Source organism: Gossypium hirsutum, chromosome D07 (assembly GCF_007990345.1).
Source record: "Gossypium hirsutum isolate 1008001.06 chromosome D07, Gossypium_hirsutum_v2.1, whole genome shotgun sequence".
Lineage (NCBI taxonomy): Eukaryota > Viridiplantae > Streptophyta > Magnoliopsida > Malvales > Malvaceae > Gossypium > Gossypium hirsutum.
In genome coordinates, this window is record NC_053443.1 from 10,156,226 (window position 1) to 10,183,866 (window position 27,641).

At 33.5% G+C, this 27,641-nt stretch overlaps 7 protein-coding genes across 10 annotated transcripts; 3 read left to right on the forward strand and 4 right to left on the reverse strand.

Annotated features, from left to right (window-relative positions):
* The first annotated feature begins 999 nt into the window (after positions 1-999).
* On the forward strand, positions 1,000-5,348 carry LOC107936803 (GPI mannosyltransferase 1). Its single transcript, XM_016869570.2, has 4 exons — positions 1,000-2,347; positions 2,454-2,636; positions 4,088-4,629; positions 4,741-5,348. Exons 1-4 carry the CDS (start codon positions 2,077-2,079, stop codon positions 5,044-5,046), a joined length of 1,302 nt encoding a protein of 433 aa, XP_016725059.2. The 5' UTR covers positions 1,000-2,076; the 3' UTR covers positions 5,047-5,348.
* A 168-nt stretch (positions 5,349-5,516) lies between these two features.
* On the reverse strand, positions 5,517-6,210 carry LOC121219360 (CST complex subunit STN1). Its single transcript, XM_041097401.1, has one exon. It carries the CDS (start codon positions 6,111-6,113, stop codon positions 5,634-5,636), a length of 480 nt encoding a protein of 159 aa, XP_040953335.1. The 5' UTR covers positions 6,114-6,210; the 3' UTR covers positions 5,517-5,633.
* Positions 6,211-6,838: 628 nt separating this feature from the next.
* Positions 6,839-11,969, forward strand: LOC107936809 (protein TIC 40, chloroplastic). Of its 3 annotated transcripts, XM_016869577.2 has the most exons (14): positions 6,839-7,158; positions 7,237-7,351; positions 7,692-7,749; positions 7,882-7,899; positions 8,397-8,667; positions 8,905-9,002; positions 9,111-9,174; positions 10,100-10,178; positions 10,287-10,327; positions 10,434-10,479; positions 10,614-10,708; positions 11,205-11,308; positions 11,406-11,453; positions 11,627-11,969. In XM_016869577.2, the coding sequence occupies exons 1-14, from the start codon at positions 6,969-6,971 to the stop codon at positions 11,684-11,686; spliced, it is 1,287 nt and encodes a 428-aa protein (XP_016725066.2). In that variant the 5' UTR covers positions 6,839-6,968; the 3' UTR covers positions 11,687-11,969. The 3 variants fall into 3 exon arrangements, with proteins under 3 accessions (XP_016725066.2, XP_040953337.1, XP_040953336.1); XM_041097403.1 differs by lacking the exon at positions 6,839-7,158 and having other exon boundaries at positions 7,249-7,351; positions 7,882-7,922; XM_041097402.1 differs by lacking the exons at positions 6,839-7,158; positions 7,237-7,351; positions 7,692-7,749; positions 7,882-7,899 and adding an exon at positions 7,929-8,081.
* Positions 11,970-12,323: 354 nt separating this feature from the next.
* Positions 12,324-13,197, reverse strand: LOC121219361 (psbQ-like protein 3, chloroplastic). Of its 2 annotated transcripts, none has more exons than XM_041097405.1 (2): positions 12,860-13,197; positions 12,324-12,460 (listed from the first exon to the last, which is right to left on the reverse strand). In XM_041097405.1, exons 1-2 carry the CDS (start codon positions 13,001-13,003, stop codon positions 12,365-12,367), a joined length of 240 nt encoding a protein of 79 aa, XP_040953339.1. In that variant the 5' UTR covers positions 13,004-13,197; the 3' UTR covers positions 12,324-12,364. The 2 variants fall into 2 exon arrangements, with proteins under 2 accessions (XP_040953339.1, XP_040953338.1); XM_041097404.1 differs by having other exon boundaries at positions 12,551-13,161.
* Positions 13,198-14,277: 1,080 nt separating this feature from the next.
* Positions 14,278-19,305, forward strand: LOC121219362 (DNA repair protein RAD4). Its single transcript, XM_041097406.1, has 12 exons — positions 14,278-14,432; positions 15,002-15,552; positions 15,631-15,723; positions 15,814-15,906; positions 15,993-16,094; positions 16,402-16,451; positions 16,598-17,347; positions 17,458-17,776; positions 17,849-18,043; positions 18,141-18,290; positions 18,398-18,607; positions 18,683-19,305. Exons 1-12 carry the CDS (start codon positions 14,390-14,392, stop codon positions 19,076-19,078), a joined length of 2,952 nt encoding a protein of 983 aa, XP_040953340.1. The 5' UTR covers positions 14,278-14,389; the 3' UTR covers positions 19,079-19,305.
* A 217-nt stretch (positions 19,306-19,522) lies between these two features.
* LOC121219363 (HMG-Y-related protein A) lies at positions 19,523-20,957 on the reverse strand. The gene is made up of 2 exons (XM_041097407.1): positions 20,803-20,957; positions 19,523-20,327 (listed from the first exon to the last, which is right to left on the reverse strand). Exons 1-2 carry the CDS (start codon positions 20,851-20,853, stop codon positions 19,839-19,841), a joined length of 540 nt encoding a protein of 179 aa, XP_040953341.1. The 5' UTR covers positions 20,854-20,957; the 3' UTR covers positions 19,523-19,838.
* Positions 20,958-22,204: 1,247 nt separating this feature from the next.
* LOC121219364 (senescence-associated protein AAF, chlorolplastic) lies at positions 22,205-26,263 on the reverse strand. Its single transcript, XM_041097408.1, has 13 exons — positions 26,085-26,263; positions 24,971-25,330; positions 24,732-24,884; positions 24,543-24,616; positions 24,393-24,469; positions 24,222-24,293; positions 24,067-24,135; positions 23,922-23,968; positions 23,723-23,840; positions 23,565-23,633; positions 23,366-23,469; positions 23,206-23,281; positions 22,205-22,580 (listed from the first exon to the last, which is right to left on the reverse strand). The coding sequence occupies exons 2-13, from the start codon at positions 25,246-25,248 to the stop codon at positions 22,422-22,424; spliced, it is 1,296 nt and encodes a 431-aa protein (XP_040953342.1). The 5' UTR covers positions 25,249-25,330; positions 26,085-26,263; the 3' UTR covers positions 22,205-22,421.
* Positions 26,264-27,641: the final 1,378 nt, after the last annotated feature.

Here is a 27,641-nt window from a genome sequence, read left to right on the forward strand (position 1 = left end):
AAGAAGGGTAAAAGCAGGCCCAGGAAAAAAAATAAAAAAAAAAAAGAAAAATAAGTATAAGAGGACATCACATGGCGACGCACGATTGGCTAACACTGCCACGTTAGCAAAAAATTAACGGCGTTAGATTTGGGTGCTAATTTAATTGACAGGAAAAAAGTTCGAGTATCAATCTAAACAAAAAAAAACCATAAATATCAATTTAGGAGAAATGAACAAATTTGAATATTAATTTTATATTTAACCTAATAATTTATTAACTTAATAAGTATATTATAATTTTTTATATACAAATTTTAATCTTTTTCTCATTTTACTATGTGCTTCACTTCATTATTATAATTTTATTATAATTTTTAATTTAATTATAGATTTGATAATTTATGTATTCATATTTTATTTATATATTTTATTGTATCATAATTACATTTGCGATATTTTTATTTATATATTTTTTTCGATCGTATTTTAATCCTTATTTGAGTAAATTATATTTAAGGTCATTAAATTATTAGTAAGTTTATGTTTTGGTCACTCAACTTTAAAAAGTTATAAAATGATCACTGAACTATTTCAATAATTGAGTGACAATTTTGTAACTTTTTAAAGCTGAGTAACCAAAACATAAACTTATTAATCGTCAGTGACCTTGGGTGTAGTTTACCCTTGTTATTCTTTGTTCCATCTAAAATTTGTGGCTAATGTAATAAAAAGCCCTTAAACTATTACACTTCATTTAAACAAGCTCTTATGCAATTTTTGTAATTAAATAAGCCCTAAACTATATTTTTACTCGTGAAAAACCTTAATTTTAATATTAAAATAAAAATATTTTGAAATTTTAAACTAATTTTCATTTTATGTGGATGTGAATTTGATAGAATAACTTATTAAATAAAAATAAAATAATACTCTTCGAAAGAAAAACAAAATAATATTTCAAAATTTCTTAAAAGTGCATGTATATATAAAACACTTAATCACGTATTTGAAAATTTTGATTACTCTTTTAAATTTTATGTTGATGTTAAAAATGCATAGAATTTCTATTGAATCAACAACAAAATTTTGATTACTCTTAATCAAAGTCGAGAGCTTTTCTTCGTCGTATCTGGCCAAATGCACCATCTCATCTCTTCTCAAGTCATCTCTATTTCTTCTTCTTCTTCTTCTTCTTCTACTGTTAACTAGTCACGTCAATAGCTCGAATCGTAAAGTATTCGTATCAGATGCTTTGGACGTAGAATCTACCATGGTTTAGTGATAAAACAATGCGATTGTTGCTCTTGTAGTCGAGTTCGAACCGATGGTCGTTGCATTTGGGAGGTTGGGTTGACAATTGAAAATGGTAGTTCATTGTGACATTTCCACAAACAGTTGGGTTGCAATATTTGTTTCTAGTTTTGGGGACATAAGATTAGAAGCTGCAATTTGGCGACACAACAATGGCAGCCATGAGGACATAGATTAGAAGCTGTGGTTTGGATTTTGGCAAGGTAAAATCTAGTTGGGGAGAGATTGAAAGGTAGGGAATGAGACAAAAGAGGTTGATGGTAGAATGAAACAAATCACTATCTTTAAAAACAAAGATGGTTGGGATGGAAAAAAAGAAGTAAAAACATATTGGGCTATTTACACAAAATGTAAAAATATTGGGCCATTTATTAAAAAATAGATAAGGAAGGATGAAAAGAAAAAGTCACACAATTTTCATTTTTCAATCATGTCAATGACTGATTTGTTATTTTCTAAAAATCGAGTGACTGAATTAAAATTAGAGTGACTATTTTATTAAGTGTATCAAAGTTAAGTGAGTGTTGATCTAATTTTCCTAAATATTCTAAATATTATTGATTTTGAAGATTAGCAAGTAGTACGATCGCCATAACCATCCTGGTTATCCCTTTCTCACTCTCCCTATTGAAATGGATCTAAAATTTTTCACTTCATTCCCTTTGTTCTCCATTGATTCATAGCTAGTTTACTCCCCCAATTAAACTATTTTTTTTCTCTTTTCTTTTCTTTTTTTACTTTGATTTGGGTCTACTTTTCCTCTCAAATTCCTCATTTTCAGCCATGATTTCACTTAAACCTCGTTCGATTCTTCTCATATCAGCCATTTTCCGTGTGGGTTTAATCCTATTTGGTGAATGGCAAGATACCCATGTGGAAGTTCGATACACAGATGTGGATTATCTCGTCTTCTCCGATGCTGCTTCTTTAATGGCTTCCGGTCAATCTCCTTATAAAAGAACCACTTATCGTTATTCACCTTTACTTGCTTTCTTATTAATCCCCAATTCTTTTACTTCTCGTTGTTGGGGCAAATTTCTCTTCTCAGCTTCAGGTATTTTTTATTATTAATTTTCAGTTTAAATTTTTACCCATTTTTTAGAATTAAGTTTCCGCTAAAACCCATGGTCTTGATCCTCATTTTGTTCCTCAATTTGCAGATTTGTTCGTTGGTTTGTTTATTCGTATCATATTGAAGCAACGCAAGGTGCCTGATGATCTATGCACGTATTCCATGTTGATTTGGCTTTTCAATCCATTTACCTTCACAATTGGAACTCGAGGAAACTGTGAACCTATTGTTTGTGCTATGATTTTGTGGATTATTATCTGTCTTAATAATGGTATATTTATTTTGCTTTTGATGCTTTATGTATTAGTTTCCTATAAAATGCTTCTAAAAATTGGGTCCTGTCATCAATGGTGCCTTTGCATTGTAGAAAAGATAGCTCTTAGGTAAAAGACTTTACCTTTATTGGTTGCTTGTTAGTGTATTTGGGATAGCTATACTCAGGTTAGTCCGACTTCGAGCTCTTTGGGAAGTTTGGTGTTTGAAAAAGATGATATTTTTATTTGAATTATGTGTCTCTACTGGGTAAAGTACCACAAAACCCCCTGATGAGTATAATGCTCAAAGTATATACAAGGCAGGCTGGAGCCTAAGAAAGAAGAGAAGGTTGGCCTACCAGAAGCCATAACCAGTAGCATTCTTTCAACTGGTAGGTTTGTATACTGCTAATTTAGCATGTTCGAATAGGCTATAATTCAATTCCAATCTAACTTATTACCTTTGTTCAATTGACAGGTAGCTTTCTGCAATTTAACATTTGTGTCTTGGAAAGGCAGAGCTGTAAGTCATCTCCCATCCTTTTTCTTCTTCCATGTTTGGGTTTCTTTTGTTTTTGGTACAATGTAAATGCATTTGTTCATTGAATTTGCTTATACAATATCTTCATAAGGGTGAGTTTTTAAAAATTTACTTCGATAAGTACCGGACTGGAATTACTGTTTTTATAAGTAACTACTGTCAGAGACTAGGTTAAATGTTGACATCAGGTGAAGCTAAAGCAGATGTCTGAAAATGCATAATATGTATAAAGTGGAATTCTTCTTTTACAAAGTGAGATTGAGTGGTTTAATCAGTCCGTATGTGTGCTTTTGTATCGAGTGGAATTCTTCTTCTACCATTGTTGATAAATGAGATAGTGGAAGGTGCTTTTGTATGTGTGCACTGTGCAGTAAGGTTCTGTCCACTCTGTACTTTATATCAGTAATGCTCCATTGTTTAGTTTACAGCCTTTATACCAGTTCCTTCTTGTGTTATCTTTAGCAATTCTAGATTAAGGTTACTTCAAATGTTTGCTTATACCATGATTATTATTACAGATCTTTGGAGTCCTAGATTTTGGTCGGGATGCTTGGGTACATCGAGAGGACTGGATCCGCAATGGAATGATATTTTTTTTGAATTATGTCTCTAAAATGCAATCCAGGGTATAGTACAGGGGGTTTTGTGGTACTTTTACTGTCTCCAATGCAACCTACTCTGTAATTTCAGTTGTGGGAAGAATTTACTGAGATAATATTTGTATTGGACTGCCTGCTTGATTTCAATTGAGAAAGTTTCGAGTTGGGGTATTGAAAGGGAAAGCTTTTATTTTGGTAGTTTTCTTATATGTTGTTTCTTTATATGAAATGCAAGTACTATGTTTGATTGTTGATGATTCAGCACTATGTTAAGACAACTTGCTTTATATCTGTCGGATTTATTGATTTTCATCTTTGTTTTTCCTAGGTAATGTAGTACAAGCTGCGTTTTGGTACGGTCTTATAGTTCACTTCAGAATTTATCCTATAATCTATGCGCTTCCTATCATCATTTTTCTCGATCCATGCTTTTTTCGATCTGGAACAAAACCATTGCTTAGTGATTGGACTTCCGATCAAGGGAAAGCTCGTCAAATCAATTCAGAATTGACTGATAAATGCGTTGTGAGTGATGCATTGAAAAGCACATTCACGAGGTCAAGGATTTTGTTTGGTCTCATTTCCGGGACTGTTTTCCTCTTATGTACTGGTTTCTTCTTCCGGTTATACGGATGGGAATTTCTACATGAGGCATTGCTATACCATCTTACTCGCACGGATCCAAGACATAATTTTTCCATCTATTTCTACCATATCTATCTTAACTATGAACGCGAGCTTTCGGTTCTTGAAAAGCTCATCTCCTTTTTGCCTCAGTTTATAGTGCAGCTAGTCCTCATTTTATGCTTCGCAAAGGATCTTGTATTCTGCTTCTTTGTACAGACAGTGGCATTTGTAGCATTCAATAAGGTACGGTACGCGAATTTAACTTCCCTAACTTCATTTTATTGACATTGTCGTTTTTTTTTGTCGATTTGAATCTGCATTTGTGTATTTGTTCTCGATTTACTTCTTGAACAGGTAATCACGGCACAGTACTTCGTCTGGTTCTTTTGTCTCTTGCCTCTTATTTTGCCATGGAGCAATATGAAGCTTAAATGGAAAGGCCTATGTTGCATTCTTTTGTGGATGGGAGCTCAAACCCATTGGTTATTATGGGGTTACCTGCTCGAGTTTAAAGGCAAAAACGTCTTTCTACAGCTCTGGATGGCGAGTTTATTGTTCCTGGCTGCTAATACTTTCATATTGATCGTGCTTATTCGGCACCATAACTACGGTCCTGTATTTAGACAACATACAGACTTGAAGACAACAAAGACAACATGAAAAAAGTGCGAGTGACTGGAGAGCTTAGATTTCATAACTTTCTTGTAGCATAGCTTGTAAAAACCATCACTGGAGCATCAAATTGAACCATCACTGGAGTATCAAATTGAACATATCCCAATTCCATTTTTTGCATATTTTTGGTGTTTTGAAGGGTTTTCATGTACTATTTTCCTTAACAGAAATTGTTGATCAAGTTCTTGCTTAATTAGTAGTACATTTGCTTACTAATAACACTATGCTAAATTTTGTATTATACTTTTATTTCAAGGAATACATACAATTATGCAAATTTTGGATGACATGGTGAAATGCTGGTTGAGCCAATTGAAATGGATCAGATTTGCTGGGTTAAGAACTTGTTGGGTTGGATGAAAAGTTATATTGAATTTGATTTAGATGTTTTAAAGTTTTGATTTTTTTAATCTTGCAGATAGAGAACACAATATCACATTATTGGAAGATATCTATCAAATACAGAAATATTGACTGTAATAATAAGATTCATCAAAATCAAATCGACCAGTCTAATTCACTGTCTACAAAACTGCCTAATTCAATTAATTTGCTTTTAATCTTGGCCGGAGCTAACCGAAGTAACACCGGCGACCCAAACTAATACAATCAAGGCGATGCAAAGTCTCAGCATCAGGATCCCTTTCAATAACAACATCAGAAACAGTGACCTGCAAATCACCTCTATAGCTACTAACCCTCCCACGAACTCTAGCCACTTTCCCAAACTGGATATCATCGGCGAAGCATTTAGCCAAATCAGAAATAACCCGAAGCGTAGCGGGTTGACGGGAAGCGAAGAAAGGGGAAGTGAGGTGGTTAAGCCAGAGAATGCAAGTAATAGAATGGGTGCCGTCGTCGAGGGTGAATCTAAGGAATTTGTTGGGTCTATAGTCACGGGAAGTGACTACACCGAGGATTTCGATGCGTGAGATTCGTTTGCCGTTGAGGTAGAAAATGGAGGGGTTATTGGGCCAAGGAGTGATGGAGTGGAGGCTGAAACCTAGGAGCTTTACATGGATGTGTAGCAGTGATGGTGGTTGTTGATCCATGGCAAGAAAAAATAAAAGGGATTTTTGTGGATTGTGGAATATATTTTCAGCAGGGTTTAATTATAGGGTTAAAAGTTGGGAGTGAGGTTACGTTTGTAAATTGATTTTTTTAATTTTATTGTTTTTATTAAATAGTTATATTGAATGATGGATTTTTATCAACTTTATACTTTTTTGAGCTTTTGAATTTTTAAATACTTAATCTTAAATTTAAATACAATAAAAAGATTATAAATATAATTTGATCTAAAATAATTTAGATGAAATATTAAAACACCAATTTGTCATTAAAAAGTGATATGTTTATACATATAAATTGTTTTTAATTAAATTGGTCTCAATAATTATTTATTTTTTCGAAATGTCAATCTAATAAAATAATAATTAGATGTTTAGAATTATACTAATCAATTGAATTGAATTGATTGGGAATGAAAATTAATTAAGGTTTTGGTGTAAAATTAGGATTGGATTGATTGTCTCATGAATCGGTTGAATACACTGAATCAATTGGATTGACGATTGATCTATTTTTTTTTACATTTTTAATAATTTATTCAATTGAATTAGATATATCGATCTGACTGAAAATTAACAATCTAACTCATTTGATCATCGATTCAATTTTGAAACTGTGGCCACTCGAAGCTAGGGATAGCAAGATCCCACTCCGAGACCAGTTATCCAAACAAACAAACACCACCTAAAGTAACAAAATTTGAGTTTAGGGTATGAATATAAAACATATAACATTTTCCGGCGTCGTTTATCCCATTGTGTTCTTCGTCCCCCCTTTCTCACTCTCCTCACACTCTCCAGCTCCCATTTATTTCAATTGGGGTTTTGTTAAATTCAATGGAAAATATGAATATGGCATTAGTTTCATCCTCTTCTTCACCTCCAAAGCTTAATCTTTTACCGTACAATAACGCTCTGAAAACCCCTACCAAAATCTTCACTTTTCCATCTTCCAAGATTACCCCTCGCCGTTCCCGAATCTCCAGCTCCGCCCACTCTACTCCTCCACGACGTCTTCCCCAAATTGGTATTTTTCTAATTTTCCCTCTTTTTTTGTTTCTTTCTTATGGTAAAAATTTGATCTTTTTTTTTGGGGTTAATGCAGTTTTCAGAAAATCTATAGACGAAAGGTTTGCGAGCATTTCTTCTTCAAGTAATCAACAAACTTCATCAGTTGGAGTTAACCCTTATCCAACTGTGCCACCGCCGTCCTCTCAAATGTAAATTTTTGTTAATTTCTGCTTTTGAAAATGGAAAAAAAAAATGTACTTTACATTTTGGACTTAAAAAAAGTAGTAGTCTTTATGAGGATTGTTTGTTTCATTTTAGTCATTTATCCATTTTTAATCATTTTCATGGATAATGGAATGCTATATTGTTTTTCTCGTATATGAAACTACCATATTTGAATTTATATCAAACTTTAACAGTTAAACTAATTTTTATTGAAATAATGATAATCTATTTACTTGTACTTGAAAGCTAAGAGAAAGTAATGATAAGTCGAATATATTTGCGGTTGTGTTTATGTTTTGTGAACATAATGTTTGTATTTCACAGAGGGTCGCCGCTTTTCTGGATTGGAGTAGGTGTTGGGCTCTCAGCACTCTTTACATGGGTGAGCATAATCCCCTTTTTTTTCCCCTTTCCGAGTGGTACTTTTAATGTTATTTTATTAATAATGGAAATGTGTGTGTGTGCTCGCGCTTTTCTTTTGTATATATCATAATGAAGTTAATTGAAATGACAGGTAGCTTCAAGCTTAAAGGTGAGGGTTTTTTCTCATATGAGGTATGGTTGTATCGTTTTGCCTATAAGTTGTATAATCAAGTCTTATGTTATAGTTTTGGAAGTAGAATTGCGTATGAAGCAATGAAAATTGGCATGGTGGTTGTTGTCGAGAACAAAGTTGTTTTTAAATTATGGATTCAAGATGTAGAATACAATCCGGTAAGTAAAGAGCTAGTTGTATAAGTTGTGACTTAAATTTTGTGTTATGGCTTGACTCTAAGAGCCCTTCAATGGCGTGATACATAAATTTTGTGCTATAGTAAGTTTCTTGGCTGTCATAAATATAATGAGAGCCTATCACGGTTTGTTACATATCTCTTTCATGGCCTTCGAGTTGTTACTAAGTCGTGCCTTGATATCTCTTTATGTGCTTAAGATGATGCAAATGGCTTAAACTTTGACACTCAATGGAGCAGGTTGTTGAATAGCTCTTTTATTTCATTGATTTATGATATCTAACTTTCGGTTATTCAGAAATATGCAATGCAGCAAGCTTTCAAAACTATGATGGGCCAAATGAATACACAAAATAACCAATTTGCCAATGCTGCTTTTCCTTCGGGATCCCCGTTTCCTTTTCCAACACCTCCGTCAACAGGACCTGTCACATCCCCTTCTCCATCTTCTGCTCAAAAAACTAGCATTACGGTTGATGTACCTGCAACAAAAGTTGAAGCAGCCCCGGTGATTGATCCATCAACCAAAGGAAAAAGTGAAACAGAAAAAGCAGAACCAAAGAAATATGGTAAAATAGAACTTTTATTGTTGCCACATGATATTGTATAATGTGCAACTCTTCCCTTTTTGCGGTAAAATGGAACATTATATGGTCCATTCGTGTACATGAAACAATCATAAAGCTAACAAAACTGAGGTCTAGTATCAACGAAATTTTCTACTTCAAATAAATCACCCAATTCATTCTAATTGCTAATGTTTTTCTTGAGATTGTTTTGAGACTGATTCAAAGTTCTGTTTGCAGCTTTTGTAGATGTTTCTCCAGAAGAAACTGTGCAGAAGAGTTCTTTTGAAGATGTGGCTGAGACAAGTTCATCAAACAATGCTCAAATTCCCAAGGATGTAAGTTTTTTATTAAGCTCTTGCTATGAGACTGTCGTAGTTTTGATTAATTTCTGTAATTTCAAAGCATCTATTGTGGAAAATTAAAATTTTGAATGATGTCTGAAGGTCTCTGATAATGGAGCTGCATCAAAGCAGGATACCGGTGCTTTTGGTGGTTATCAGTCAACTGGTATGTAAGGAGCCAATTGTAACTCTGATCAAATGATAATTTGAAATGAAAGTATGATGCATTTTGGTTTGTAGTCGTCGTAATAACAGTCTACAAGGTAGGATGAAGAACAGGGAGATTTTTGGGTCAATCACAACACTTTTATCTCTTGTTGTTTTCCCATTTTCTAAAAGGGTTAAATCACTTTTTGGGGCTTAAACTTGGCAACTATTTCATTTTAGGGTGTGGACTTGTTTTTTGTCCAAATTAGGCCCTAAACTTGGCAATTGTTTTCACACTGGGGCCTGAACTCTTTTTGCCCAAGTTAGACCCTAAACTTGACAATTATTTTCACATTGGGGCTTGAACTTTTATTTGTCCAAGTTAGTCCTTGATATTTCCTTGAAAACCCTAAAGTTCAAGTTCCAATGTGAGAACAATTGTCAAGTTCAGGCCCCAATATGGAAACAATTGCCATGTTCAAGGACTAACTTGGACAAAAAAAGTTTAGGTCCCAATGTGGGAACAATTGCCAAGTTTAGGGCCTTCCTTGGACCCCCAAAAAAAAGTTCAGGTCTCAATATGAGAATAGTTGCCAAGTTCAGGCCCCGAACAGTTATTTAACCATTTCTAAAAATTTTACTAGGACTATGGAGGTAACATGATGACTTGAGCATAAAGGGAAAAATGTGTTTTCTCAACATGTTACAGATCAATAAATTTTATAACAATGGGGGATAAAATAAATTGAGTTATGCTATGTATGATAAAATAAAAGAAACATTAATAGTAGGCACCGAGCAGTGTAGGATTAAGTAACTGCTTAAAGCTACTTGATTGTGTTATGCATATAATTTAATAATGCATGTGCATATTTTGGGAGTGCTTTCTAGTTTCTTTGTACTCTCTCCGTAATATTTGATAAAGCATTTTGTTACATTTGCAGGAAAAGCAGGTCCGGGTTTATCTGTGGATGCTTTAGAGAAAATGTTGGAAGATCCAACGGTGCAGAAGATGGTTTATCCGTAATATAAGCCTCTTTTCCTTGACATTTTCTTTTTCTTTTTTTTATTGCAACCTGTGCTATTTATTACTCTTTAAGGAAATATAATCATTTATTTATTCATATACAGATATTTGCCAGAAGAAATGAGGAACCCCGAGACATTTAAATGTAAGTCCATGCTAATGGATTTGGTGCCTGTATGCTTGTTATATTAAAGGATAGAATTTTAGTATGTACATATCAATTGTCTTTCTGTTACGCATACCTTTTGCAGGGATGCTACAAAATCCTCAATACCGTCAACAACTGCAAGACATGCTGTAAGCTTTGTTCCGACTTCTGCATTTGATTATTTTTTATCAGCTTGTCTTTCTCTTGATTTAGAGTTATAAGAATTGCCTTCAAAAGAATCCGTTCACATGCTTATATGCATGTCTGATTTTTTTTTAATTAGAAATAATATGGGTGGAAGTTCCGAATGGGACAATAGGATGATGGATTCCTTGAAAAACTTTGATCTCAACAGTCCTGAGGTGAAGCAGCAATTCGGTAAGTGAACCATTTATTGTTCAAATGCTTGAAGATAATGTATTAATTGCTCGGCATATGTTATAACTTTTTTTATTCTTTATATGCGAGATATATATAGTTATTAGAGGTAAAAGTACCATAGAGCCCCATACTAGGAGTTAGGTTGTATTTTGCTCTTGCACAAAAAATGGGCAAATTAGTTCTTTTATGTTAGTTCAAAGAGCAAATTGGTTCTTTTTGTTAAAAGTTTCATCCATTTGTACTGTTAAAAACTGTGATACATGACGTGTCATGTGTACTTCGTGCTGACGTACAATGTCCAGTTTTTAACATTAGAAATGGATGAAAATTTTAATACAAGGACTAGTTTATTCTTTGATCTAACCTACAGAGATTAATTTGCCCATTTTTTGAGTAGAGGGGACAAAATACTAGTTTCACTGTTATTCTCTCATGCTCAAATATGGTCTATTACTTGAATAGAAGTTTTAATCTCTTCCTTTCCAATTTGCAGACCAGATTGGCCTTACACCTGAAGAAGTAATATCCAAAATCATGGCCAATCCTGAAGTTGCTATGGCATTTCAAAATCCTAGAGTTCAAGCAGCTATCATGGATGTATGTTATCTGTGGTTTATTATTGATGAATTGTTAATAATCTTGGTCGATGGCATTTCGTTAGAATTAACGTCTTTTCTATTTGCTGCTTTTATAGTGTTCACAAAACCCACTGAGCATTGCAAAATACCAAAATGACAAGGAGGTAATCTAGGCCTTTTTATTCACATTTTATGTTGTCCATGTTTATAAGAAGTTCCAATTAATTTGAGCATTGCAAAAATATCATATTATTATTTAGTCTTTGCTGCCATTTTCTGGTTCTTGATTGTATCTCTCGATATATTTCGTTTTATAAGATATGTTTACGTATTTCAGGTTATGGATGTATTCAACAAAATATCGGAACTCTTCCCCGGAGTGACAGGGCCACCTTGATTTCGGTTGTTCATCGAAGTTACTATTTCCGGAGCATAATGTGCACATTATATTTCTGATGGTCGAGGTGATCAGATCCTAGGGTATAGGAGGAGTCCAAGACCGAACGTTTAGTTTTAGAAGGAACAAATATCGAATGGGGTTATTCTGATTATTCACCCTTTACTGTAATTTATCGGTTTTGATTACCTGTAGTTGTAGTTGAATGTTTACATTCACAACTGGGTTTATACAGAAAAAGAACTGTACATGTTGCCCTTCATAAATAAAGTTAGTTTCTACATATGGCTAGCACATTGCCTCGTAGGATATTATCATTTAAAGATACTTGCATCCTCACGAACATGAAAAAAAAGCTTGAATTATAAAAAATACTAAAATACTATAAAGGTTAATTTTTATACTTTAATTTAGTTACTTTTACTCGAACTTTAAAATTTTAATAATTAATTAACTTAAGCTCAGTTATTTTTAGAATTTTATGTGTTTGTTATTTTCATATCATTTGCGTTTAAATTGAAATTTTAAATTTTAAAAAGTATTATTCTATTAGAGAATATAGATTTAAATGTTACCATTTGCGTTAAAATTAAGGTTTCAAAATTTGAAAAAGTACTTGTATTAAAATTGATCAAAATAAAGAAAAGGGACTAAGAACACAATTTAACCTAAACTTGATCATAGTTCTGACAAAATTTCATTGAGAGCCAAAACAATCTTATCGTAACACTGCAAAACTTTAGATTCATCTTCATCCCTTGCTGCATAATCCAACTGCAAAATTTTCAAAAAACCAATCAAAATCAAAATCAAAAGGATTAAAATAGAAAAAGAAAATTTACAATGGGAAAAACACAATTTTACCTTACTAACACTATTAAAAAGATTAAAATACAATTTCCTAAGATTTTGCCTTTCATTTCCAGGTTTCGCTTGAATAATAGTATAAATATCTTGTTTCAACAATGACGAACTCTTCCTTAATTCCTTTTGAGCTTCACGCCATGCTTTTAATTCAATCAAGTCCTTCACTTGTAATAAACCCTTTGCATGATTTTGAATCCCATTTTTTGCTTCTTCAATTGTTTGGTCTGGTGCCACCATTCTTAAGTCAAGTCCACAAGCAATATTATTTAAAGAAGAAGAAAAAGAAGCAGCCATTGTTGTTATTACCAAGATTCCAACCCTTCTGTTCTTGTAGACAAGCTTTTTTTCATACATTTCATTGCTGTGTTTCATCATCAGGGTGGGTTTTCCATGGCTGGTGAGTAAGGTTTGTGAAGTGTATGGAACTAGAACTGGTCTTAATGCTATCATTTCTTCAAACTATACCTGCAAATATATACATAAATGTACATACATATATATATGTATATATGTATATATATTTGCAGATGAGAGCTTTAAGTTATGGATTTGTAAAGGCAAAAATGGGGAAAAGTGAAATGGGAAGAAGCAATAGTTGTAGGGAAGACGGTGGAGGTGACTCTCTTATCCTTTCATGCTGTTGTTTTTGGGTAAATTGCACAAGAGATCATTAAATTATTAGTAAGATTACATTTTGATTACTTAACTTTGAAAAGTTACAAAGTGATCACTGTAAAATAATTTTCAAAAAAAAAAAAACCTTAACAACAGTCTAATAATTTAAATGAAAACTTTTAAATAATTTATCGAACATTTTATAATTTTTTAAAATTGAATGGCTAAAATGTAAATTTATTAATAATTTAGTTTAACTATTTTGTTTTTAGAAGTTTAACGCGCTTACTTCAAAAAGTTATTAATCCAATTCTTAAAGTATTCATATAGTATCGTTTCAATAGCTTTACCATTAACTCAAGAATTAAAGTATATTTAAATCATGTGAGTTAAGTTATAAACACATGTAAATTTGCTTAATTTTGATGCCTTGGAAAAGAAATAGATGATAGAAAATACAAGGACCCTAATAGATATAATATTGTTACTTTAAAAATTCATTTAGACTTTATTTTTTATTTTATAATTTGAATAATTGTTTAGAGACATTTGGTTTAATATTTATGTTGACAGTAATTAGAATTTTTTAAAATATTCAGGTTAAATTGAGACAAATAGTTAATTTAATATTTTAAAAATAATAATAATTTTAGGGAAGAGTGTAAAACTTAAAGTAGTTTTAAGTAATTTTATAATTATTTATATGGTTAATATGTTAATAATCTAACTATTATATTTCATAGTCGATTATGCATGTCAAATTTAATGTAAATTTAAAATTTCTAATCATTTATTTTATGTAAAAAAATTCAATAGTTAAATATATAGTAATATATGAAGTATTTAAATCAATATGATAGAGATATCGAATTGGTTTGAAAATTTACATGATAATCATATAAATAATTACAGAAATGTGTAAAATTATTTTTGTTTTTACGCCTATAAATGACTCTCTTCATATTTTTATAATTACATTTAAATATTTTTTTACAAATAAATTAATTTCGGATTAAGTGGGGTGAGATTTATCGAGCGGAACCGATTTTCAATCCGATTCGTCTAATTGCGTCCGTATAGTACAGTAAATACACCTGCACGTAGCATATCACCCAAAACCCCCTAAAGACAAAACCCTGTCGACAGGTTTTTTCGCGGGACTCCTCTTTTCCCTATTCTCTTCTGTTTTTATCTTTTTAAATTCTCAATACAAGAAAAAAAATGAGAAACAGAGACAAGTCTAAAAGCCAAACCCAATCTTCTGGTAAAAATTTATTCTTTATTCTTTTTCAATTTTATTTATATAAAAATTTCAAGCTTCTTATGGTCACTTATTTGGGTATTTGTTAGTTTTCCCAAATTTTTTTTTTAAAAAAAGACCCATCTTTTGGTTATCATAAAATGTTTCATGTTGTTATACAAATTAAGATGGGAAATGGGTTTACTTTTGTAGGGAGGTAACTGAGTTTAAAGCGTTTTTTTGAATTTTACTGTTGTTTAGGAAAGGTAGAGAATTTAGATGTATTGAAATGTTTATGGTGATTGGAAACGAAAATTAGGGACCTTTTAGTTTAATTAATTTATTATTAGCTGTTTATTTCTGGTGCTAGTTTGTCAATAAAAATATTGGGAAATTAGAATTTTTGAGCTTAATGAGTGTTATCATTTGATACATTTGTAGTGAGTTTTATTAAAAGGAAGGCTGCATGTGAATCAGTCAATTCATGATGCTGGTTTGTTCAATTATATGTATGTGTATGTAAATGTATATGTATATGTTTATTTTGGGTCATAGAGGGTTGATGGAAACTAAAGAAGAGTTTTTGAATATAGGAACACTTGCTAGGAAATCACAGGAGGGAGTGAACAAATTTCTAAGACGATCCAGTAGACTCAGCTCTTCAGGGAAGAAGGAACAAGATGGATTTTCCCTGGAAAACGATCTAAAAACAAATGATCAAGAAGTTGTACATACAATGGATGTGTGCAATGCTTCAACGGTTGAAGGTTGTCATAGAGATGCCATAGAAAATTCTCAAGCAAAGGAACAAGAAGTTGTACATTCAATGGATGTGTGCAATGCTTCAACGGTTGAAGATTGTCATAGAGATGCCATAGAAAATTCTCAAGCAAAGGAACAAGAAGTTGTACATTCAATGGATGCACACAATGCTTCACCGGGTGATGATTGTCATAAAGATACTCTTCTCGATGATAGTGAAGAAATGAATGATTCAGATTGGGAAGATGGTCCGATTCTTAAATCAGATCCTGTAGACCGTTCTCCAAATGAACGGATGAAGGGGTTAACTATTGAATTTGATGAACCATCAGGTTCAACTGGAGGACGGAAGCCTGTTCGTCGAGCATCTGCTGAAGACAAGGTGAATTGCGTTTCTTGTAATGACTTATTAGATGACAGTTCTATTTTGAACTCAAAATATTTCTGCTTTTCCTTATAGGAATTGGCTGAACTTGTCCATAAGGTTCATTTGCTTTGTTTACTTGCGAGGGGCAGATTAATAGACAATGCCTGTGATGATTCTCTTATTCAGGTTGATTTTTCTATGTCTTGTATTATGCCCCCGAGACGATTGTGTGCGTAACAGATTACTATTTCTAAAAATATCTGATCACCTTTACAGGCTTCTTTACTTTCTCTTCTACCTACACACTTATTGAAGATATCGGAAGTCTCGAATATCACTGCAAACGCTTTGACTCCTCTCGTTACTTGGGTACGTGTGTTTTGAGTTGTGTCTAGAGATTACTTATGTAATTCGCTATTTATGTGATTTAGTTGAGACTGATATACAACTCGCAGTTCCATGATAACTTTCATGTGAGGAACTTAGCTCGTGCGGAAAGATCATTTCGTACTGCTTTGGCTACAGCTCTTGAAACTCATGAGGGAACTCCAGAAGAGGTAGTTTCATGATATCTTGTACTATAATCCAAGAGATGACATGGGTTGAATTTCTTTATTATTTGTCATTGTAGGTAAGAAAGTGTGAATTAAGAGTTACCTATCTGGGGATCTTGTTGGTTTTGTTGTATGTTATAGTGTCTCGTTTTATTTATGTATGATGGAACTGAATTGCCTGATGATATTAACTTTGTTTCTGGAGATACTATAGACTGGCCAATTTATGATAGATCTATGTGCTACATGTCACATGAGTGACCCTTACGTGAGCTATGTTGACTAGTACTCACAGGTTGTTTTCTTGTAGATTGCAGCTTTATCGGTGGCATTATTTAGAGCTTTGAAGTTTACGGCACGGTATGATGTCACTATCAAACTTTGTTGTTTTATTTAGCTCAAATGCGTCTCTTTGGTCTTAGATGGTGTGTTCTTTTCTATGTTGTCGTGCAGTCATTTGTAAAGTTGTTTCAAGTGATGGTTTTTTTTCGTCCGAACTCTTTCAGGTTTGTGTCCATTTTGGATGTTACCTCCTTAAAACCCAAGGCTGATACATATGAACCTTCAAACCAAGTGGCAGAAAGAGTGAGTGGAGGGATATTCAGTACTTCAACACTAATGGTGGATAACCTAAAAAGAGCTTCTATTGCTCCATCTCCAGTTCAAACATCCCCATGCAACGAGAAAGATGATCATGGCATAAGTTCACGCAAAAGTAAAGGTGGCTGCTCAACGAGCAACGTTGCTCAATCCAGGGACTCTACTTCTTTTAAAGAATCGACTGATGGAAAATCAACCTGTCAGGTGCAACCGGATACATCTCGACAATGTGTTCCTAAAAATTCTCAAGGCTTGAAGAGGAAAGGGGATCTCGAGTTTGAGATGCAGTTGGCAATGGCTATTTCTGCTACTAGTGTTGAGACTCATGAAAACATTCACGACTCATCCGATGGTAATAACTCATTAGAAGCATCTATTCCTATGAAAAGATGGAAAAGGATCGAAAGAGTAGAATCTGCTTCTTGTTTCCAAGGATTTTCTACTGCACTTGGGTCAAGAAAAGTAGGATCACCATTGTTTTGGGCAGAAGTGTACTGTGATGGGGAGAACTTGACCGGGAAATGGGTGCATGTTGATGCTGTGAATGCGATTATAGATGGAGAACAGAAAGTAGAAGACGCAGCTGCTGCATGCAAAACATCGTTGAGATATGTAGTTGCTTTTGCAGGTCATGGTGCTAAAGATGTGACCCGCAGGTTTCAATTCTTTGCCGATCACATGTGTTTGTTTTTAACATTCGTATGATGTATGTGACATTTTTAAGAGATCCAGTTTTGAACATTCTTATGATGCATTTATCGTACAGGTATTGCATGAAGTGGTACAAAATAGCACCGAAACGAGTTAATTCAACTTGGTGGGATTCCGTATTAGCACCTTTGAGGCAGTTAGAGTCAGGAGGAATGGGGGGTACGATTAAAGTATCTGAACATCCAGGTGAAAATAGTAGTTTGGACCGTGTTATCTTACCCGAGAAGTCGGGTCAAGAAGCTTCCAAAGAGTATGGTAGTAAGATCGAAGTTGAATCTTCTGTGAAGGGCTCTTTTGTTGCCACCAGGAACTCTCTTGAAGATATGGAACTGGAAACTCGGGCATTAACCGAGCCCCTTCCCACTAATCAGCAGGTATGGTGATCAGTTGGTCCAATCAATGCAATTCTTGATCTTTCTTTTTTAACTTTTGTCCGATTTTTACAGGCCTATAAAAACCATGCATTGTATGCACTTGAAAGGTGGCTTACAAAGTATCAGATTTTACATCCAAAAGGTCCAATTCTCGGTTTCTGCTCCGGTCATCCGGTATATCCTCGCTCTTGTGTGCAAACTCTCAAGACACGAGAAAGATGGTTGCGCGAAGGACTGCAGATCAAAGGCACCGAGACTCCCGTAAAGGTCTGAATCTATGGTTGTAACTGCCCCTACGTAAACTTTCTGATAGTTTAATTTTGTTATTTCAGTTAAATCACAATTCGCAATTGATTGTCCTCAGGTATTGGAACAATCTACAAAACTAAAGAAAGCTCGAGTTTCCGAAGATGTTTGTGATGAAATTGATTCTAAAGAAACTATTGAACTTTACGGGAAGTGGCAGCTCGAGCCACTTCTTCTCCCTCGTGCTGTTAATGGAATTGTGCCAAAGGTGATTGCTAACTGCTATATTTCCGTGATCGGTTTTCTAGGGTGCTTGGATATGTAACGTGAAGCTTTCCTCTTGTTCTAACAATGGATCTTGTTGTTTGATTCTAGAACGAGCGTGGACAAGTTGATGTATGGTCCGAGAAGTGCCTTCCACCAGGGACTGTTCACATAAGGTTGCCAAGGGTATTTGTTGTTGCCAAGAGGCTGGAAATTGATTATGCACCGGCTATGGTTGGTTTCGAGTTTAGAAATGGTCGTGCTGTTCCCGTCTATGATGGAATTGTGGTCTGTACAGAGTTCAAGGATGCAATATTAGAGGTAACCACATCAAACTTCCTAAATTCCAAACTCGATCCCCAACTAAAAGTTCTGCTTGCTCCCTTTTTCCCTTAGGCCTATGCCGAAGAAGAAGAAAGAAGAGCGGCCGAAGAGAAGAAACAAACCGAAGCACAAGCTATCTCAAGATGGTATCAACTTCTCTCATCAGTCATAACCAGACAAAAGTTGAACAGCTATTACCGAGGCAGTTCGTCATCACAACCATCCAGAAACATCCAAGATAAAAATATTGAGACCAAAACTCCAGTTCAAAGCAGCAAGGACAATAAGCAACCTACAGCCCATCGGAAAGCAAATAACCAAGATACCACGCATACCACTTCATTGGTAGCACTAGAGGTAGGCCACGAACACGTCTTTTTAACCAAAAACGAAAGTTTCGACGCAGAGAACTCAATTCGAACAAAGCGATGCGAGTGTGGATTTTCTATCCAGGTGGAAGAATTATAGCATGTTGGGTTTCACATACAAGTCGACCAGGAAGTTCCCTATTTTGACAACCTTAAAAAACCCGGTATCACTTTCTTATACCGGACCAATTATGTACTTCGAATGTAGAAATTAGAAATTCCACTTTGAAAACTTTAATTGTTTCCTTTAGCTAAGCTGTTGTAAATAAATCATGCAAGGTTTTGGTAGAATTAAAGTATAGCAAAAGTATCATGAAAATTCCTATACGAAAAGTTCAATTATATTTTGTTTTCTTTGTTAAAAAATAGACAAATCAATCTCTAATTTAAAAACAATCTAATTTTATTAAAAATTTCATCAATTTTTACTATAAAAAATCAATCAATCTCATAGATACCTACCTAGTATGATCAGTTCAGTTTGAAATTTTGACCCAGATGAAAGAAAGAACCACTCACAATCAGTGATTGTTACTAATCAATGGAACGTGGGCCAAAAAGGATGTTTTTGCTCTTTATTGACAAAGACGACCAGATATAACAGGATCAATAAACCAAGACCAGGACTTCGGTCAAAAGCCAACATGTACAAGGTTTCGAAGACAAAAGTTGAAACAACCCAACAACACTAATCATCATTAAACACTAATCATCACATCATCATCATCATCATCCTCAATAACAAGTGGAACAAACTACAATTAATCCTACAACACACACACAATAGACAAAGCTAACAAGCACCATGCAAAGTTCTAAATAGTCAAACAGTAATCACCACTCATAAAAACACACTCTTCTTAATGTCCAACACTCACTTCAGTCAATGGTGAAGTCTTCACCTTAGGAGGGCGACCCCGAGGCCTTCCGGAACCGGTCGAAATTAATGTTGAATTCCCGGTTATTCCACCTTCCGGTCGAGCCATTTTCCGTGGCCTACCGCGTGGTTTCCCGGTCCCCGGTTTTGAAGAAGTAATGGGAGCATTGGGGTCTTTTGGAGGTCGACCTCTAGGCCTAGCAGGGGTTAAAACCACACCTGGTGGTAATGGAACCTTGGGTTTAGGTGGCCTACCACGACCACGTTTAGGTGGTGCATTAGGGTCAGCTTTCATGTAATTGTTTTTCAAGAAGACAAGTTCCCCTGTTTGTTTCATACCATTAAGGTGGTGTGAAAGGAGAGTAGTGTGACCAGCAGGCAAATCTCCATACTTGGATTCAATGTATTTGGATATTGATGTCTTGTTAGAACCATTCTTGTCGTTCAATGCTTCAATGGCGTTCATAATCAGCTGCATGAACAAAAAAAACATTAAGATTTATATCAGTTTTAAGATACAAAGCTCACCATTTTATGCTAAAAAAAAATCAAAATTTCAAAGTAAAACTACAAATTAAAAAACACAACAAAACACATTTTTTTAACACAAGAAATCAGAAAAATAATCAGTGAAAAACAAAGAAATTCATGCAAAGAAAATGAATATATATTAAATATGACAGTTTATAAACAAAAAAAAAGTATAGTAATCTAAAGTTAGTAAAAGAAGAACAAATAAGGACCAAAATAGATCAAAATCTAACAAATTTGGCGGTTGTATAAAAACGGGTTTCTTTCATTTTTCTTTAAAAAAACAGAGAGTAAACTTTCATCAAATTAAAAAAAAACACTAAAAAAACGAAAATTAAAGATAATTTTTTTTATCATGGTTAAAAATTTAAGAAACAAAATATAAAAAACTGTTGAGTGAGAGTAGATGTATGTACCTGTGGGTATGAAGGAAGTGAAGGAGGCTTATTGACCTCTTCAGTAGCCATTAATTTTGCTGCCTTTGCAATTTGCACCTCAAAAAACCCCAAAAAAATCAAAGAAAAAAGGGAAAAAAAAAAAGACGATAATTCCTTCAACGAAGCTTCAAAATTTTAGAAATTTTTCAGAGAGAACAAAAAATAAAGATAAAGATTTGAGCTTTACTACTCTTTCATCACTTTGCCAAAATAAATAAGTAAAGTTGTAATTTTTTATTTTTGGAAAGAAATGAACGGATAGGATTTGTTTGATAGATGATGATCGAACGGTTTAAAAATGATGTCGTTTTGCAAGTTGGTTTTTAATATTTTTAACAACAAAGTGGAGGGAAAAAATGAAAAAATTTCTAAAATTGGTCTGTGTTTTAAGTTAAAAAGTTGGTAAAATTATCTGAGAATTAATAGTTAAATTGTATTTTATATTTTTTATTCAAAAAATAGATAAATTAATTTTTGCAAGTTAAATTAAAAAATAAATTAATTATTTTGTTAAAATCTTTATTTATTTATAGTTTTCTACTATTAAAAAGTTAATTCTCATACTTCAGTATAAGGTATATATGGCACGTCATTTGTCACTGTATGGCTACTTTGTTAGTCACACTAGTTTTTAACCGTACAAATGAATAAAATTTTTAACAGAAACAATCAATTTTTTCTTTGATCTGACGTACATAGACTGCATTATCCATTTTTATGTAAAGAGAGCAAATTGTAATTTAACTCTTAGCACATTTTTACCTTAAAAAGTTTAATTATTTATTTTAAATTAAATTATTTTTAATCTTCGAAATAAACACTAGTTGGAGTGAAATTAAATGGAAAAAGAATATAATTAGAAATTAGAAAAGAGATGGTGATTAATTGGGGGAAAAAAAGAAAATTGCGGTAGATAATAAATATGAAAATAATATAATAAAAACGATATGACATCTATATAACATATTTAATGATAGTTTTAAATTTATATATTTTATCATATGAAATATAATACTCATTAAAATTGATTCTTTTTAGATTGAATTAAAGAGAGGAGATTTGAATGTAATAAAATTATATGTAATTATTATTTAGGAAGTAAAAGAATTCGAGCTCGATTTGATAATATCAAGTTGAATTTGAACTCAAGTAGCTTAAGCACTCGATTTGAACGGCTCTCAAACTTATTGAGCCTTTCATTTTTAAAACTAAAGTTTCAAAATTGAATAATCATTCACAAGCCCTAAATTTCTAAGCTCAGTTACAACCCCATAAGAGGCTCAATACCTTTTACATAGCAGGATCTTTATAAGCTCTCCAATAGCATTACCTTATTCTGAAATTCGACAAACTCAACTTCAAATTTAATCGAAATTCAATATAAAGAAGATAAATGAGATTTTCATTAAGAAAAAGAAGTCTGTTCTTACATAAACTTCCAACACAAATTATAATGGTTTTTACTTCTTCAGGAAGTAATGAAATCTAACATCAAACATCATATGGATCCATCACTTGCCTGCAATTAGTTAAAAACCGTATGTGTAGATATCTACAGTATGAATTTCCACTTTCTTTTTAAAATTATTTCTTCTTAATTAGTTATCTTCATCATCTCCATCTATGTCCTCCGATGGCTTCATATTCATCATAAACCTCCAGCTATCCCCTTCTTCTATTTCCCATTGTTTCTTTAGTTCGTAAATCGCTTTCGATGCTGCCGCCGCAATCGCCGGGTTGTCGTCTTCTGCCAGCCTCTACATCGAAGAAGAAGAAAACAGTAACAATTTTGTTTTTTGGGAAAACTTTTAAAATTGATATAATAGCAACTTTAATCCCTCAATATTTATAAATTATAGCAATTTAGTCTCAATTCTAAAAAAAAAAATTTAACTTTCAACATTTCCAGATTGTGTAATTCGATTTTTTTTTTATAATTTTGTTTTTCTTTGTAATATTGAAGGTTAATTTTAAAAGAATGAAAACAATATGAAATTTATCATATTAGATTTTTGGTTGTTTCCATTTTTTTATATATTCAATCAAATTTAGTTGATAATTTTGTTTTTTTTTAGCTTTTTAGGTGAAAGGGTCACAAAATAAAGCAAAACAGCAAAAAAATCAAATTATACACATGTAAATGTTTAGATTTTTTTTAAAACCAAGATTAAATTGACGCAATGTATAAATGTTGGGTAAAATTGATATTATGTCAATTTTAAAAGCTGCTACCGTTAGCAGGCTGGTGACAAGAAAAGACAAAATTGAATAGTGGAGTGACAATTTTGTAGCTTTTCATTGTTGGGTAACTAAAAATGAAATTTACTGATAGTTGCCTAAGTACTAGTGTAATTTACCCTTAAAAAATAAGCCAAAAGGTACCTGTAATGCGCCCATGCCGGCGTTTCCGAGTGTCCACATAGATGGAGCCGCTGCTAGTGCATTAGCCAATGCTTGTCTGTACCAATACGAAAGGTGAAGAAGATTACATAACATGGGAAAGCACCAAACATTCCCTAAATAAAAAATTATAAGGGCGTACCTCGTATTGACATCGGGGGAACGTGAACACTCTTGCAACAACGATACACTGCTCTTACCATCCATGGCATCGAGATCTATAAGTGTCATTAGTAACAACTCGAGCTGATCCAGAAAGGAAAGAGCGAGTAAATAAACAAATGATAAAGCTTTGCTCAAATCACCAGACGAGGAAATACGAATACGAATTAGTTTTGGACCTCTTCGGGGTCGGTGTAGTCGATTCCATCGGCTTCGGAAAGTGCGGATGCTATACTCCAGTAAGCTTCCTATATGTCACGAACATAAATGGTTTTCGATGTTGCGAAAATGCAACTAGTAAAGGAAACAATAGGAAAAGAGCAATTCACAAAAGGACCTGAATAGCACTAATGCGATCGGTAGACACTTCACCATTAAAGAAATCGAGAGTCTTCCCGTTTTTCTCGAGCATCAAGTCATTAGCTGATAGTGAACCTTTTTCCCATCGCAATGGGCTGGATAAGACATACACAAACAAAAAAGGGTCAAAATTTAACACTTTAACGCTCAATAATCATTCGATGCAGGGAACTTACAATTTGTACCCCTTGCTCACCATCATGTCATGAATGTTTTTCACAAACTGCACACAACCAACAAACGCATACAAATGTAGAATAGATTACATTCTTCGTCGCAAATACAGGATTTCAGATATAATCCTATAAGATCGAACCTCACCTCCAAAGCCATTAGAGCATCCTCCATAGCACGTTGCTTAGCACGGAAATCGGCATGGCGCAGATCAGCCTGGATGGAAACACACCTCATATATTTTATTGCTATAAGTGGAATACTATATTTTTCGAGACATTAAGATACAATTTGAAAAGTACCTCTAATGCACCGTCACTCCAATGTTTATCAGCGGCCTTTTTCAATCTAGATTCGGCCTTGGCTTTTAAGATCTAAAAAGATACAAGGTTCTTTACAACATTAGATCCAAGGATACAGTGATATCCGTCTTAATTCCACGAAAAAGGAATTTACTAACTAAATACACATACAGTGGCAATATGGTGAAGACGTTCGGCCTTTTTCTTCACACCTCGGTCAATTTTTTCTGTATCTTCTCTTGCCCTAGCTACATAGCATAGTCCGTCTTGGTTAAAATGTTAGCTAAATGCATTTCGTGCACTAATTCATTAAGAGCTTACCATCGAGTTTAAGAAATCCTGACCCGAGAATAGCGACATCCTGACGAGCACGAGCATCCAACCTCATTATTCCACTGAAGAAAACAGGACAATAGCACAACAATAAGCTACCGTATGACCACAAATATTATACCGACATATGATTATCATGCCAAACTATTTCAACAGATATTAGGGATTGCTTAATACCGAGAAAGCAAAACAATGTCGTTACGAGCCCTTTCATTTACAAACTTTGCATCATTACAAGCGAATCTACAAGCTTCAGCCAAGCCGGGACTTGAATGTATGGTTCTCCCATGCATGCTTGAATGACCGACTTCGTCTTCGGCAATCTGTGCACTGGCTCGAAACAGTACCATACAATAAGTTCAAGATGAACTCGAAAAAGCATCACTATGTTCAAGCATCGAGAATTATGATCTTACCTAGATGCATCCGAGCAATCAGTTTCAGACTTTTGAGTTCTTGAGGACAAGCATATCAAGGAAGATCCTCGAGTGACACCGAAACCACCAGTTTTTTCATATATGTTTCCCAAACGTTCGTTTGGAAACCTCAACTTCGCCATCAAAAGACCTGTATTTCTCAGTCTCCGACGATCAAACCCTCGAGTTATAGGATAGATTTTACCACGATGGTTAATGTTACCAATAGTCTTAGTCACAACTGACCCATTTGGGACCTTGCTTGAAGTAAATGCCATGGAAGGGATCAACAATGAAAATAAGCCCACCACCAATGAAACACCCTTTGAACAGCTCAATGCTCTAGGCAAAACACAAAATCTAAATCAAGGCCACACAAAAATAATCTTTAAATAGTCTATTCAGCATTAGCTCAATTGACACCATTGGTATTGTAATAATCATGAAGATATAGATTCAAGGTGCTTAAATGCAAAGTACCATAAATGCACTTGTACTAGTACTCAGATTGCATTTTGTCTTCTCTACTAAAAACATGAACAAATTATTCCACGTTTGTTCAATCAAAGAGTAAACTAACCCTTCTGTTAAAACTTCCGTCCATTTCTATTGTTAAAAATTGTTCCATGCCAATACAAGATGCACATTATACGTCACGTTTCACTTTATGTTATTCCGTCAATCGTGTAAAAATTAATTTACTATTTGATCTAATTTGTCATTTTTTAAGTAGAAGGGACAAAATACAATATAACTATTAGGGCCTTTATGTTACTTGTACCGGGAATACTGTAATTTTACCATTTGGCAAATGTCCCAACAGCTCAAGACGAAGATTGAATGAAGCAATCAATAGATCAGAAACAATTAATTTTAATTCTCTAATAATTCGGTTCCAACTATTGTCATCAAGCAATAAAAACACACAAACACATAGAGAAGCCTACAAATTCACTGCAAAAATGAACTTTGTTTTACCAAAAAGGGTAGAAAATTATAAAACAATGAAAACCCACCAAGAAAAAAAGTATAAAACAGCCATAAATGGACTAAAATGAACTAAACATAAACAATCAAACCAAGAATACAAAGAAAAAAAAGGGTTAATACTGACCTGTTGAAAGCAAACTGATTTTCACAGGTTGAAACAAAGAGAGAGACGAGCGACGCACAAAAGTTGGGTTTAAATGTGCGAGAGAGATGAGCAAATGGGCAAGGGAATTGGGAAGTGAAATGGTAACCACAAGTAAAGCATGTGGCCCCAAAAGATCCAACGATTGCAGCTACTGTAAGATCTTAAAGGAAAAGGACAAATTGTTTATGGTCTTTTTCTGACAATTATTATAGCCTTAGCCAGATGTTATGGATATTGGGTTGCTGGAGCTGCCATTATTAATTTTTTCAATTTTTAACACTGCTTTTTTTTGGGTCAAATTATTTAGCTTTGTTGGTCCAAATGAGAGCATGTTTATCCACTGTGGATAAAACACTGTTTCTCTGGCCACCGTTTTTTTTTTCTTCTTCTTATCCTTCTTCTGCACTATTTTTTTTTCCGATTAAAATGTGTTTTTTGTAATTTGGTAGTGGCAAATTTAAAATCCAGTTCATCTTTACCTAGATTTTTTTTCATCCTATCCCCTCTAACTAAAGTATTATCTTGTAAGCAGAAAATTTTGAAGTAGATACTCCTACTATTAAAAATCGAGATAAATAGATTGTTTAATTTTTTTAATGGTTTGTATTTAATACATTATAACTAGACTTAAATAAGCATTTACTTTTTAATTTGAGTAAATTATACTTGTAGTCACCTAACTACTAGAAAGTTTATTTTTTCATCACTCAACTATTTGATTATTTCTTTTTTGGTCATCAACTGTTCAATTACTAACGAAAGGATAACTTGGTAGTTTTTAAAATTGACATAATTAGAATTTTAACCTTCAATATTTATACATGTGTCACTTTAGTATTGATTCTTAAAAGTTTAATTCAATAATTATACATTATATAATTTGATCTTTTTTTTGTAATTTTGTTTTTATTTGTAACATTGAGAGTTAATTTTAAAAAGTTTGATTCACAATTATGGTTTCCACACATGCCATTAGCATATCTTAGAATTGCACCTGATGAGATTTGAGAAAGGATAACTCATCATTTTTACTGAGTTGTAGAATTGATTAGCTTTAGAATTTGTTATTTCAACTAACCAACTTTGTCCTCTTTATCACCAACTTATGTATAAATCTGCTACCTTTGCTATTGAACAAAACAGACTGCTTAATTGAAATTGAAGCTATCTCCTTTGGTTTTGTTGTATTATTCTTATTATACTTGGTTTCTAACATGGTATCAGAGCCATGTTTCTTTTCCGTTGTTGCAACTATCTTTATGGAAATAGATCTGTCACCTTCTAATATTGTGAATCCTCTTACTCAAAGTTCTACCATTGTTGATCTAAACTCACCGGAGAGTAAAACTTTTTCCACCAAACGCATTAATATTGTTATTGATGACACAAACTATTTACTTTGGAAGCAACAAGTTCTTTTAACACTGAAAAATCATAAGCTTCAACGCTATATTGATTGTTCATATCTTTCGCCAACTCAATATCTCACCAACGATGACGGGACCACATCAGAGAATCCAGAATTTGAGTTGTATG

Bases quoted from the DNA above. Each gene is read 5' to 3' on its own strand.
- LOC107936803 (XM_016869570.2), top strand. From the start codon at position 2,077: ATGATTTCACTTAAACCTCGTTCGATTCTTCTCATATCAGCCATTTTC. The intron at 2,348-2,453 runs GTATTTTTTATT...CTCAATTTGCAG, and splicing joins ATTTCTCTTCTCAGCTTCAG to ATTTGTTCGTTGGTTTGTTT. The intron at 2,637-4,087 runs GTATATTTATTT...TGTTTTTCCTAG, and splicing joins TATTATCTGTCTTAATAATG to GTAATGTAGTACAAGCTGCG.
- LOC121219360 (XM_041097401.1), bottom strand. From the start codon at position 6,113: ATGGATCAACAACCACCATCACTGCTACACATCCATGTAAAGCTCCTA.
- LOC107936809 (XM_016869577.2), top strand. From the start codon at position 6,969: ATGGAAAATATGAATATGGCATTAGTTTCATCCTCTTCTTCACCTCCA. The intron at 10,480-10,613 runs GTAAGCTTTGTT...TTTTTTAATTAG, and splicing joins CAACAACTGCAAGACATGCT to AAATAATATGGGTGGAAGTT. The intron at 11,309-11,405 runs GTATGTTATCTG...CTGCTTTTATAG, and splicing joins TTCAAGCAGCTATCATGGAT to TGTTCACAAAACCCACTGAG.
- LOC121219361 (XM_041097404.1), bottom strand. From the start codon at position 13,003: ATGATAGCATTAAGACCAGTTCTAGTTCCATACACTTCACAAACCTTA. The intron at 12,461-12,550 runs GTAAAATTGTGT...AAAATTTTGCAG, and splicing joins TTTTTAATAGTGTTAGTAAG to TTGGATTATGCAGCAAGGGA.
- LOC121219362 (XM_041097406.1), top strand. From the start codon at position 14,390: ATGAGAAACAGAGACAAGTCTAAAAGCCAAACCCAATCTTCTG. The intron at 15,907-15,992 runs GTACGTGTGTTT...TACAACTCGCAG, and splicing joins TGACTCCTCTCGTTACTTGG to TTCCATGATAACTTTCATGT. The intron at 18,044-18,140 runs GTCTGAATCTAT...GATTGTCCTCAG, and splicing joins GCACCGAGACTCCCGTAAAG to GTATTGGAACAATCTACAAA.
- LOC121219363 (XM_041097407.1), bottom strand. From the start codon at position 20,853: ATGGCTACTGAAGAGGTCAATAAGCCTCCTTCACTTCCTTCATACCCA. The intron at 20,328-20,802 runs GTACATACATCT...TTGTTCATGCAG, and splicing joins CACTTCCTTCATACCCACAG to CTGATTATGAACGCCATTGA.
- LOC121219364 (XM_041097408.1), bottom strand. From the start codon at position 25,248: ATGGCATTTACTTCAAGCAAGGTCCCAAATGGGTCAGTTGTGACTAAG. The intron at 24,470-24,542 runs GTAAGCTCTTAA...TATGCTATGTAG, and splicing joins AGGATTTCTTAAACTCGATG to CTAGGGCAAGAGAAGATACA. The intron at 23,969-24,066 runs GTGAGGTTCGAT...GGTTGTGTGCAG, and splicing joins ATGCTCTAATGGCTTTGGAG to TTTGTGAAAAACATTCATGA.